General features: G+C 40.8%; 1 protein-coding gene across 4 annotated transcripts in view; it reads right to left on the bottom strand.

The window, feature by feature from the left end:
* Positions 1–13,312, bottom strand: part of NR5A2 (nuclear receptor subfamily 5 group A member 2) — a 183,533-nt gene that overhangs the window by 157,116 nt on the left and 13,105 nt on the right. The window contains exons 2-5 of one of the 4 annotated variants that reach the window (XM_027843496.1): positions 12,624–12,761; positions 7,835–7,953; positions 6,214–6,355; positions 2,452–3,101 (exon numbers count right to left, since the gene is read on the bottom strand). In XM_027843496.1, the coding sequence (XP_027699297.1) occupies positions 2,452–3,101; positions 6,214–6,355; positions 7,835–7,953; positions 12,624–12,761 (1,049 nt within the window). Of the gene's footprint in view, positions 1–2,451; positions 3,102–6,213; positions 6,356–7,834; positions 7,954–9,085; positions 9,311–9,567; positions 9,864–12,623; positions 12,762–13,312 lie in introns of those variants that run through there. The other 3 variants (XM_027843498.1, XM_027843499.1, XM_027843497.1) reach the window with 3 other exon arrangements.

Here is a 13,312-nt window from a genome sequence, read left to right on the forward strand (position 1 = left end):
TCCTTACTATTTTAGAAATTAAAATATCTTATTATTATGAAAATGGTTTTGATCTTGAGTCTCCCCCCAGAAAAAAGGATATCAGGAACACCAATAGGGCCCCAGGTCCACTGTTTTAGAAACCACTGTTTTAGAAAATCAATGATTTCCAGGATATTAACGTTTTGATGCTTCATAAGGTTTTTCAGTGGCTCTGGATACCATTTAGTCAGTTACTCATCCACTGCTCTGAATGGTACCTTGGTGTTCCCAAAGATTCATTGCAGTTTTCTGAACTCTCCTGATCACTTACTCCAAAGTGGCAGACCTTGAGTGCCCTGGGAACCCTGGGAAAACCTCTCTCACTAATTACTGGTAATATTATTATTACCTGATTGAGATATTATTGGTATCCTAGAGATTTCTTCAGAAGCCAACACTTGTCTTTTTGGAGTTGAAGGGCACAAAGTATTCTCTGTCCTCTACAAATGTTCTGTGTGTGCCAGTCACTGTGGCATCTCTGAGTCTGTTTTGAATGTAAGTGATTTCAGGATGGAAGATTTCATCTTTCAGCTATAGTAGATACCCATGTTTTTTTTAAAAATTGAAGTGATGCTAGTTAATGACTCATGACTATAAGAATCAGAGACCTTATGTATAGTCTAGTGGAAAGAGCACTGGATTTGGCAAATGAAGACCTTTGTTTAAATCCTAGCTTTACCATTTATTTCCTGGATGACTTCTGGTAAATCACTTCATGCAATTAAGCAAACATTGATTAAGTACTTATATTGTTCAGATCATTATGCTAGGCACTGATGATATAAAGATAAAAAAACTGAAATAGTCCCTGCCCTCCAGGAGCTTATGTTCTAGGGAAATTTAGTCCTCTTTGATTTCAGCTTCCCTAATTGTAAAAATGAAAGAATTGAACTAATTGATTTCTAAGGTTGTGTCTGCCTCTAAATCCAATTAATTTGTTGCTACAGATGTCTTATTATCCACTTCGCAAATCTTGTCAGCCTATCAACATTTTCCAGTAGTTTCCTGCATTCAGTGTTCTTTCCCATACATGAGGAAGTCTCAATGGGAAAGTGGGCAAGTGCTTTATCCTCAGGTTAAGAACCCTGGTCTAGTCCAAGCTCCTAAGGAAACTAAGACCCAGGTGAAAGAGCTTCTATGGAAAGAATCATTTCCCTTTTGGCCAAGCTCCTCCATAGTGTCTAGTTCACAAAGGTGATTTTAATTCTTGGTTACCACTAACATCAGAAGCTGAGCAGGATAAGGATTTTCCTTCTTACTGAGTTCTTTGACAGTAGGGATGGTCTTTTGCCTTCCTTTTTGTCCCCAGAGCTGAACACTGTGCCTGGCATGTGGTAGGTGCTAATGGATATTTAATGACTTCTCTCAACTAATGAAAAGATTGAAAATACCTCCTGAATGTCACAAGATGTGCAGTGACTAGAGTGTGTAGAGATGACTGCCCTTTCACAGTGAGCATTAAAAGACAGAGAAATAGAGTTTTCTGGCTTTTTAGATTACTGACCAGTTCAACTGGAGACTTAGTAGTCTCTCCTGGACCACCTTCTTGTCAGTAACCTACCCATATTTTTTTCAGTCTTGTGTTTCAAGGTAAGGTACAATTAAAAGTGCAATTATGTAGTTAAATAAAGATCCTTAGCTAAGCAAATAACACAAGCGATTAAACATTTACGATACACCAATCCATTAAAAGACTAAAACCTGAATCAAATAGACTACCACTGGGCATTTTACACGTTCTCACATGGGAAAAATGTCATCCAATGACTATAAACATACCATTGGAATCTACTCCCCAAGCAAACGCTTTACTAACCAAATGTCTAGGTAAACAGGTAGTAAATACCTATTAGACACAACTGACAAGTGGTATGTTTTGCATTCTTTGGAATGTAAATACAACTGCCTCAAGGTGTTGGTCTTTTTTTTTTTAAGGTTAAAAGCAAGCTTATAAAGAAACTAAGAAATATACACCACATTTCAAAAGAAGAGTAATAATAACAATAATAGCTGACATGTATATAGTCTGAAAGGTTTGCAAAGCACTTTACATGACATTTCTTTTGATGAATAACAGAATAGATCCCATAGAATTTTTGGCATTGATGCTACTGGGTTAGTGTAATAAATCAATGAAAGTTTAATTGAGTTATACAGTAAAAACCCATTATCATGCAGTTCGTTATTCCTGCAGATATCTTGGGTCAAATCTTCTTCCCCAGTGTGGCATATAATAAAAGTATCTTATAAAGCTATATGACAATAGTATCATTTCTGTCACCGATGTCATTATTCTAATAGGTTCTTAATCTATAAAACACACATGAAAACAACATAAAATGTATTAACCATGCCAGAAACTTATTATTATGGCCAAAAGCAGTTGTTTCTTTCCTTGCAGGGAATAATTGATAACAGTTTACGACCTACCTTGAGTTCTCGGAAGAATATGCTACTTCTGGCCCACTCAACAATGGAGAAGAGAGTTTGGTCGGCCATTTTGCACATAAGTCCAAACGTATTGAGCTTTTCATGTTTGCTTCTGTTGGCTTGCTCTTGCTGCAAGTAGGCCATAATTTTGGCTTGGACTTGTGGCTCGTCTGGCTCACATTTCAAAAGTTCCAAGATAAGATGTGGAATACTTGTCGGCGAGCTTGTCTGGTAACAACTGTCCATGTATGAGTAACCCATTATTGACTCTGGAGAACTAGTATAAGGATCAGGATACTCAGACTTGATAGCTCGACTTGGAAAGTGGCCATAGGTTTGGTAACCTTGCAGGCTTCCGTGGGGTGGCATTGTCATGCTAATGGGAGAGGTTACAAAGGGACTTCTGTCATAGTCTGTAGGAGGCAAGGCAGTGTGGTTCAGAGGTAGGCCTTTTGAAACAGAGTGGATGTTCTGGATGGCAGAGGATATTGTCAGGTCAGTGGGCATTGCTTGGATCACCTGAGTCATGGCTTCCAGTTTAAGTCCATTGGCTCGGATAAGAGCTTTTTTCTGCTGCTTCAGGGCCCTGTCTCTCTTGTACATTGGTCCAAACTTATTTCTTCCCCCTCGCATTCGGTCGGCCCTTACAGCTATTGGTCAAAAAAAGAAAAAAGAAAAGAAAAGAAAAGAAAAGAAAGAAGGAAGTAGGAGTATAAATAAAGTGCAAACCAATGGCATTCTTCAGTTCAAAAAACACTGTTCGGAAATGTTGGAAATTGACCAAAACTGGTTTTTTTTTTGTGTGGTTGTTTTCATCACAATAGCCGCAGGATTCCAAAAAAGTCATGTCTTTTTTATTTATGAATTCTTTCCTGCAAATGTGTTTTGTCATCAGAAAAATATTTTGGACATGTTGGGCTATATTAACCCTTCAGTGGACTTGGGGAGTGGGGTGTGCTTCATACCTGTCACTAAATAAAAAGGACTTTCTGTATTACTCTGACTTTTTTTTATTAGGAATGAATGTTAGTGTTTCTGGGCTAGAGTGCCATGTTGACTTAGGATTCTGTTCATAGACCCAAACTGCATAAAAGTTTTTAAAAAATAACTTATTCAGTGACACATTCCTAACTTAAACTATGATTATTTTCACTAGGACATCTTTTCCTTATGGAATCATCATGATCATTTCATAAGAAAAGTGTTGGGGACTTGCTACTTTGGGGACATAATTTTCATCTCTCTGTGAAGAGAATCTGTCATATTATCATTTCCACAGGGAATGAGAGGCAATTTGGAACCTTCTGGTGTTATTAGCATTAGAAATGTGAAAACAAATTTAGTTCAGTAACTGTGTTAGAAGTACCATTTTTCTGGGTTTTGTTATAGGGACATTTTTCCACCATGGTCTACAAAGGGAGAGGCATAGCACTGTTGACCTTGTAAAGAACCTTAGAGATCCCTGAGTCATAGGATCACAGGGTCTTAGATGTGGAACTTGAAAGATACCTTAGGTATCATCTAGCCTTACCTCTCACTTTACAGATAAAGAAAGTAAAGGCCAGAGGGGTTAAGTTACTTGTCTAAGGTCACACAACTAAGTGACTTGTCTAAGATCATACAACTACTTAATAACACTATTAACAATCACAGGTTTTCTAACTCCCAAATCCAGTGTAATTTGCAACACAAGAAGACATTTCTCATGCTTTTTTTTGTGCCTAGTATATCAGTCAGTAGTTATCATCAAGCTCACACAAGCCAATGACAGTTAGATAGAAAACAGAACCCTCTGACAGCTTGTTGGCATAGGGTTAGAGCTAGAAGAGACATTAGAAATTATCTAGTACTACTATTTCTTCTCCCAGATAAGGACATATTAAGTGGATTGCCCAAAATCATAGAGGCTAGTCAGTGACAAAACTGGGATTTGAGCCTAGGTCCTTCTAACTAGATTGTTGAAATTTCTGGAGATTAATTTTTTGAGCTTTTTAGCCTAGGGATTACTGTAACTTTAAAACTGTAATATAAATTCTGGGTATTCATTATAAAGCATATAGTCACAAAGACCTTTGTACTTTATAAAATTTAAAAATCTGTGTTTCATAAATATCCCAAACTGCAAGTCAATAGGGTAATATATACACTAAAAGGCTTTTAAAATTGCAAAAGCCTACTCAGAAAAAAAGAAAGAAATCTAGCCTATTATCCTTTTGTCATTAAAAAATTAAACTTAATTGAATATTGCCACTATGATTGGGGTAACAAAATATATCATTTAAGAAAAACTAATGAAAGTGATATAACTTTGGACAGCAGAAACTATGAGTTTGGACATATGAATAAGAATGTATTAATACATTAATTTTGGATAATATCACTGAAAAATGAAACTTGACCTTAGTTATTGACTCTCACTTCTATGCTGAGGGCAAATTACACTTTCTAAGTGAAAATTTTCCCCATCTCATACAATATTTAATTATTTTTAAATTAATACCACTAAGTACAGCCTCATGTTTTTGTTTTGATGACCCTTCATAGAGGATTTCAGTATTTTGAATGTAATAAAATGGTACCCCCCAATTGAAAAGCTTTCTTGATTTCATCTTAGCAATGACACTGATAACTAAGTCAAATAATAATTTCTAACTTTTTAAAAGGAATAAAGTAGAAATTCAGTGAGAGTTATTGGGTTCTCTTTGAGCATTTGTATAAGACCTGAGTTTTTAAATAAAAGAAGAATAATAAACAAATAAACAAAAAATAAACAAAATAAATTGGTGAACAAATAAAACAAATGAGCATTTGATATCAAGTATTACATGCATCGATTGGTGGGTCACCAACCCACTGACCATCCTGAGTTTATATGCTATATATTTAAGCCCTGGACACCTTGTAGATCAGAGAGTGGAAAACAAACATGGGAATAATCTATGGGCTCCAAATTATTTGCAGCAATCCCGGAGCACACTAACTTTACATCCTCATACTTGGTATTAAAAAAAAAATCACAGTATCCATCTTTCAATGCCAAATTTAGAGAAAACAGTGGAGAATCATTCTCTTTCTTGCCAAACCAACACTACCCATTTAAAACAACATGATTTTTCTTATAGATTTCTTTTAGAATTCATGAAAGAATTAAAGAAAATCCTTCAGTGAACTTATACCAACTCTCATTTTTCTTATATAAACTCAGAAAATAGCTCAAGCAAAACACATGGGAAAGATATCACATGAGAAATTACTGTTCACAGTTAAAGACTCTTTAGTAATTACTTTGAGGCTCATGTCAATATATATATATATATATATATAACCAAATGACAGTTATAATCGCATGGACAAATACAGACCCAAACCAAGACTTAACTAAAATATATGAAAATCTGTGATGGATTTTTTTTTAATTCTGAATTTCTATTTGTCCTGTATTGATCTTTTGATTAGATCTCTTCTTATCTGGTCTGACCTTTTGTGCAGTGTTAAACATACCTGCCTTCTCCTTCCCCTAATAAATATATTTAAGTTGGTTGCTGTTTGTTTGTTTTTCCATTAGGATTTAACCACTTTTGATTGATACACAACTAGAACTTATGACTAGGTAACTGATGGCAGTCAAAACACAAAAAAACTGACATTATGATGGACCTTAGAGCCACAGGTTGAGAAAACATAGTGAACAAGATAGTTCTTTCTTAAAGTTAAAATCTTGCAGGATTTGAGGAGGCAGTATAATCCTCAGAAGAGTCTTACCTTCTAACTTCATTCCGACACTTAAGCATTTTTGAAATCGACAGTAAGGGCATCGTTTTCTCTGTGTTTTGTCAATTTGGCAGTTCTGATTTTCTATGCATGTGTACCTTTTGTTATTTTGGACTGTTCGCTTAAAAAACCCCTATAAAAGAGAGAAAACAGTAAAATATATAACTCAAGCACCAGGCTTCTCTGTTCGTGATTTCCTTAAAATAAAACATCAAATCTTTTTCAGTACCCCATTTGAGCCCCGATGTGGTTCTGTGGTTTATTTTACATTTAAGCAGGATAGACCCTCCAAAAAAGTGCCAGGCTATAACTCAGATTTTCTGGCAATAGGGCTGTATTATTGTAGATTTACGTCAAATCTTGGAGAGACTTGGCTGGAGACTATTCTTTTCCTAATGGTCTGAGAGAAAAACACCCTATATTGACCACTGTTTTCTGTGTATGTGTGTTTAAAATATGTCCTTTGGTCTGTTCTTAATATCTGTATTTCATATCTAGATACTCTTTTGGGATTGTGCTATTTTAAAATAATCTGATACAAATTAGGTAATAAATGGTCACAAAATGCAATGAAAATAGATTAGTGTGAAACTTCAGATCTTTCATAAACTCCAAAGTTAGCAATTGTGAGAGTTAAAGAATAATAAAGGGAAGTTATAACTCTAGTGAAATGTATTCAAACATGGGAACTCTTCTTTTTTTTTTTGTTAAGGAGAAAATTTTTTTTTAAAGCGAACATTTTCCATAAGAAAACAGAAGTTTGTATACTTGTAGTGTTTTGCCTATTTTGCTTTACTTTTTGGTTCAGAGGAATTATGAATAAATTACATTTCTAGTTTCTTAACAGATCTACAAGAATGTTGCTTTCTAGGTTCATCCTGTTAATCATATAAGGAAATTCCATCTTGCTGTGATGTAGGCAATGAGGAAGTTTACATGATGCAGATTTAAACAGTTATATAGATTTTTCCACATTAAAAATGCACTAATGAAAAAGAGCTATCATTTCATTTAGAAGGTTTAAAGGTCTGCATTTCATAAAATACCATTTCCTTAATTGAAATAAGTTATAGGTGATACATTATGAAACTGATCATATTGTTATAGTCTCATTTATTATGCTTTGTTTCTTTGCCATAAATTTCCAAACAAATATTTGTGTTTCCTTTAAGGGATAAATGAGAATGAAACCATGGAAATGTAAATAGATATTTTTTTGTTGATGGCTAAAAAATAATCTTAGCCCTGAATCCTGACCATGAGGTAAAATAAAATGTGTTTGAGAAATATATTCATGTTTTCTTTGAAGAAAAACAGTGCCCTAAATATTTACTAATCACTTGAAATCAATAGTTAAGGCTGTTGGAAATGGAGGTCTTTCTCCAGTCACATCACTTTGAACAATAAAATATTTCAAAGTATTGAAAATGGCAAAGGCAATTTGGGGCAGCATGGGTTTTCTTTGCTTTATGATATTTTTCTAAGAATCTCCCCAAGAAGTTACCTCCCTTAATTAAAAAAAAAATAGCCTAAAGAATCTAAAGTCATTTAATAGCACATTTTTTTTTGTTCTGAACTTTTAAAATTTTCTAGTTAGCAATGTGTACCAAACCTTGCAGCTTTCACAGGTGAGAAGTCCATAGTGGTACCCAGACACTTTATCTCCACACACTGGACAAAGTTCTTCAAGATCTTCATCGTAAGAGTAATTCACCATTTTAAATTGAGACACTGCAAGAGGTAAGAAATAGACATGTACATATGCACACAGAGACACGTCTCTCTATACATCCCATTAATTCATCAGTGCCAGGAGTCGGGTTTTTGTAGTCAGAAACATCTCAGGGATTGTTGGGTGACAGACCCTTCAGAGACCTTATACAACTGAAGAAACTTTTTACATAACTTCTGTTGGATTGAGTTAAAAGAAAAAAAAACATATTGAAAGTAAAACAACAAGCAGCTTGTGGAACTAGGGAATGTAGACTTTGTTTTAATTTATAAAGTTATCTTTAAAAGTGTTAAAATCATCATGGCACAAAATTTGAATTACTCTGTAGAGGACCACAAATTAGAGAAGAAAGAGTAATTTAAAATTAACCCTTTAAGTGTCTTTGGAAGCACTCTGACAAAGACCAACTCCAAAATATCACTTCTTGAAGGGTGGTGGTGGTATTTCCCCTTCTTCCTCCCAACACAACCCTTTCAGCAGAATGGCTTCCCTTAAGCGTCTGTTTTGATAATAACATGGGACTGCACCAATTAATCTACCAAACAATTTCACTCCTCTCCTGGCGGTTCTACTCACAGTGCTGCAGGTTTAAAATACTGTACTGCAACCTAAAACTCTGGAAATTTGATTCTGAGTAGCAGCCCTTCTTTAACAGAAGCCTGACACTCCCTGGGCTCAGATCTGCTAGATTAATCGAAACATTCAAGTTTCCTTATTGACAGGGCTCCTGTGCTGTATGTACACTTTCATCTCCCCACGATGGAAAAGCTCCTGTGAAAAGGAAAAAAAAAGTGGAGAGAAAAGGAGGGAGGAGAGGGAAGGGGACCCGAAGAAATAAAACAGAAAGAGGGGGAAGGTACACACTAGGGTTTGGTTTCGGGGCGAAGTATTGAAGCCCGGTAATGAATTTCACATGTTTCCGATAATCATGGCAAAATATAAACACCTTTAGATTTCCATGGTCAAGTTAAACACTAGTCAGCTCCCAAAGACGCGCCAGCCAGCCATCCCTGGATCAAGTAACCCACTTCCTACAGAGAAAGGACGGCAAATGCCTAGCTGTAGCTAAAAAGATGTATAAAATGTAAACAGGAAGGTCAGCAGTTAGAAGACACTGAAAAAAAAATATACCTGATCCAACCACCCTGTCTAATTATATTCATTCACAAGAGGCGGCTGCCGTCTTCCAAGGTGGGGAAATGCTGCCTTTAAGCGACTTGGAGAAATCTCGGAGCGGGAAAGCGAGCTGGGAAAAGTGGTTAAAGGCAATTGCCCTGCCCAGCTCTGCCGGTACCCACTCCTGGAGACCCTCCTCTTTCACTTCCGAAGTAAAGGCGAGCTCTTCTCTAGCTCATCCCTCTCCTCAGTCCCATGTTCCGCCCTTGCCCAGCTTGGCCCCTGCCGATCTGCTTCGAAAACAGCGCCCGAGCTAAGTTTGTTTTAAGTTAATCAATGGCATTTTGCAGCCAGGCGGGGGTGGGAAGGGACGGACGCCGGGGCAACAGCAGAAGTCTCGTTTGATTTGTTTACCCGCTAAAGGGGAAAAATGTTTTCTCCCTAACGCTTCCCTCCCTTCCAATGACCCCCAACGCACAGTACACTCCACTAACTACCTGTCCCATTTGCCGTCATCTCAGCAATGACAAGCCAAGTCCTCTTTGCCTGTGGATTTTGGGGGGCCCTCGGATCTGGGGCAGCTCGTAAAAGTCCCAAGTCTCCAGAGCAGAATGTGATCTCTTTAAAGTTGGAGTACGCAGCAGCAGCAGCAGCAGCAGCAGCAGCGAAAGAGGAGGATCGCTTCAAAAATGTCCTCGACGGACCCCCGGAGCTGCGGGGCACTTGGGGAAGAGCTCTAGCCCCAATATTGCTTCTGAATGAAATTTACACCTTGCCGAGAGGAGAAATGTCTCGCGGTGCTGGCGGCGAGGTTGTAAGGCTCAAGGAAAAGCAGATAGAGAAATAAAGGTTCTTCGGGTCTTATGGAGAGCCTATAGAGCGTCCGTGGGGGCTGTCTTTCAGGCTCCCCCACTTCTATCGTCCAGCCCTTGGGCTTGGAGAATGTGTGTCGCAAGGCTAGAGGTTGGAGACTTGTTTGTTTATGAGCAAATTGCTCCCTATGATTCTTGATTTTGTCTTCATGGGACTTTTGGAACAGAAAAAAAAAACCCAAAAAACAAAAAACAAACAAAAAACAAAAAAACGAAGTGGACTTCACGTTAAAGTGTCCCCTGCCCCCCGAATCCTCGCCCAACAGATCGGAGGAGGCTTAGAGAATGCCGAACTGCTTTCCAATCAGATGATCCTACTTTCGAGGACAGGGCATGAAGAAGATGGGGGGGGGGGGCGTACTTCTCAAGCTTCGGAAAAAAGCCAAAGCCGGAGTGGGGAGGGCTGTGGGCGCAGGAGGGAGGGGGAGAGGAGGACCCACTTTTCAGAACTTCCCAGTGACCTAGACGGACGGGGTCACCGTACCCTGATCAGACTAGTTTAACAACTTGGGCGAACAGAACCCATACAAAGTCACGCTTCCTCTCCAGTTCCAGAGTCCTCCTGCAGCTCTCGAGAAAAAGAGGGATGTTGCGTGACAAGTGAGGGACTAAGGCTGGAAACTTAGAAACTGAGTGGCAGGCAGAGAGGTTGGGTAGACCGGCGGCCGAGTTAACCGAACCCTCTTCCCTAGCGGATCTTTTCCAATGGAGGAAACAATCTTGTCCCTTTGGACTTGTCTTTTAGTCACTGAACAGGCACCTGCCTGCTACCTAGTTCGGTTGTGACTCGGAGCATCGAGGATAGCTGGGAACGAAAATTTCTCTTCCCAACATGATTTTCTCTCCCACCAAGGCTGGGGGTTTGACAGAATAAATAACACCAAGAGGAGGCCTCCCCCACCCCAGTGTGGGGTTTGAACCCACGACCGAGTCCTATGAGAAGTGGGAGGGGGTGGGAGACCAACTTTTTCTCAGCTCGTGCACAGGGTAGGGACCGTCCTACTTTTAGGAACAAGTATTGAAAAAGCTGTCCTGTCTCGAATAACTTTTTCAAAAAGTTATTTTCTGTCTTTTTCTTTCTCTTCTTTCTCTCTTTCTTTTTTTAAAATTGCAACTAGCACCTCGTCCTCTTTAAAAATACAAAAGGTCCAGGAAACCCATAATCCGGAGTATGAATGAGTAACTTTTCCTACTCAGACTTGGGAGTTTGAGACAGCCACAAAGATACAAGTCCACTCTTAACTCAAGTCCTTTCAAGGAAGAGAATTTAAACGGAGAGCTTTCTTCAAGTTTACCCTTTTGATCTACAGCCCCTCATCATTTATGGGACTTTTGCCACTTGTGGCCAACTGGGCCTCTGGGCAACCCATTCTGATGGTCAGGAGTTGGTCTTGGAGGAGATCTCAGTTCTAAAAGGAGTCAGTCACCTTGCCCTCTGCTGAGGCTCAGAAATGAACTGGGAAAACCCCCTCTAATAACTGCCATAAGGGGCTGAAGGGCTACTCTCTTTGGCCTTCCGCTCCTTCAGCCACCCCTCCCAAGCTAACTTCGTACTCGTGGTGGGCATTCAGCAGAAGCGTAATCCCTATGAGCCTAGAGGGGACGACGTCCTTCTATACGTTGGCCCTTAACTATATGCGCTTTCACTCCCGGTCCCTTTAAAGTAGGCAACAGGGGGATGGCAGGAAGTATTCCGAGATCACAGGCCAGGCAAACACCACATCCTGAGCAGTGGAGGCGGTGAAGATGGAAGAGCACCGGTGACTTTTCCTCGCATTGTTCCCTCCCACTCCAGCCAGTCTGCGCTCCCCCACCCCAGGGCAACTGCGATAAACTTCTAAGCTGCTTTAATGCAAGCCAGATCTGGAGTTGCTATTTAGGAGTGCGGTGAAAATATAGCCAGTGGAATTTATTTGTTTTCTTGTTAGCAATCAAGAGCCAGAGAAACAAATGGGATTTACATATTCCCAATACTCTGATTGAACTAAGTGCATCAGGCTAATCCGCCGGCCTTCCCACCCCCGCCCCTTCTCTTTGCGTTGGGTTGTGTCCGGGAGGGGGTGCCCTTTTGGTCCCTTTAGCCCTTCAGATGGCTTTGAAGTTGGTCAAACACCGTCCTAGATCCCAGAACTTTTAGCCTGATAGCCTCTAAGCCAAGCCCTTCGTTGGCGGTCCTCCCTTTTTTTCTGGTCAATTTCCTTAGGCAGAATCCTCTCTTTTCCTATCGCTTCCCTCACCTGAAGTCAGAAAACTCTGCAAGTCAAAGTAAAGTTCTAACCAATTTCTCCAGGCTAAGAACGTGCTCACTCTTCTGAGGAGAGCTTCACTTGCTTGGGTTACTACTAGTAACACTATTATTAATGTTACTGTTTAAAATTCTGACCAGCTCTAAGTCTCCCGGTGGAGGATCGCAACATCTTCAGTTAATTAGGAGCAGTAATCAGTCCTAGCTCGGGAAACCTCCACCCTGAATTGTTCAGAAGTCATAAACTTTTATGAAGGTACCTGGGGAGGCGGATGGCCCCGGATCCAGACCCGTTCGCAGCCTGCGCCCCAGTCGGTCAGCCACAATGCCTGGAGAGCTAGAAGGCAGCCAACCAGTGCGATCCTCACCGGGGATCCAGAGCCCAGGAACGAGGGAAGAAGGAAGAGAGGGAAGGCGCCGACCCGTGCCGCCTTACCTTGCATGTTTTCCGGCATTTGCCCCTGTTCCCCATGCGATCGGGCGAGTCCTAGGGCTTCCGTCTCCACTTTGGGTAGCATGACAAGACGGCTGCGGGCGGGGATGGGGGGTCCGTGTCTGTCCGGAAGCCCAGCACCTGGACACGGGCAGCACAGATTCAACCCCAGCGAACAGGAGAAACGGGGCGATCGGAGAGGGATCACCCACCCCTTCCTCTCCCCTTTCCTCCTCCTCCGGCCTCGGCTGCTCCCCGCCTCCGGCCTCTGGGACCCCTCCTGCCCTGTGCTGTCCGGCCCTGCCCTGCCCTTTTATGTGCGTTCTGTCCTACCCCTCTGCTCCCGCGCTGCCCTGGAGCAGAGGATAAGGGGAGCGCAGGTTAAGGGACTAGGCGGAGAGCACAGAGCCCGGACGCTGCTGACTGGCTTTGCCTAGAGCGGCAACAGCAATTACTACAGCTGCCGGGAGGATTGATCCATGCGGAGCTTCCAATCCGGGAGCTCTTTGCCGCGGCTGCTGCTGCTGCGGCGGCTGCTGGCTGCTGCTACCGCTTACTACTGCTGCTCCTGGACAGGGTCTTCCCTTGACTCCTTTCCCTCTTCTCCCTCCCTCCCACCTTCCCTCATGCTCAGGATCAGCAGGGGTCTCTCTCTCTCTCTCTCTCTCTCTCTCTCTCTCTCTCTCTCTCTC

The sequence above is a fragment of the Vombatus ursinus genome, unplaced genomic scaffold, assembly GCF_900497805.2.
Source record: "Vombatus ursinus unplaced genomic scaffold, bare-nosed wombat genome assembly UNPS02014909.1, whole genome shotgun sequence".
In the NCBI taxonomy this organism is placed as follows: Eukaryota; Metazoa; Chordata; class Mammalia; order Diprotodontia; family Vombatidae; genus Vombatus; species Vombatus ursinus.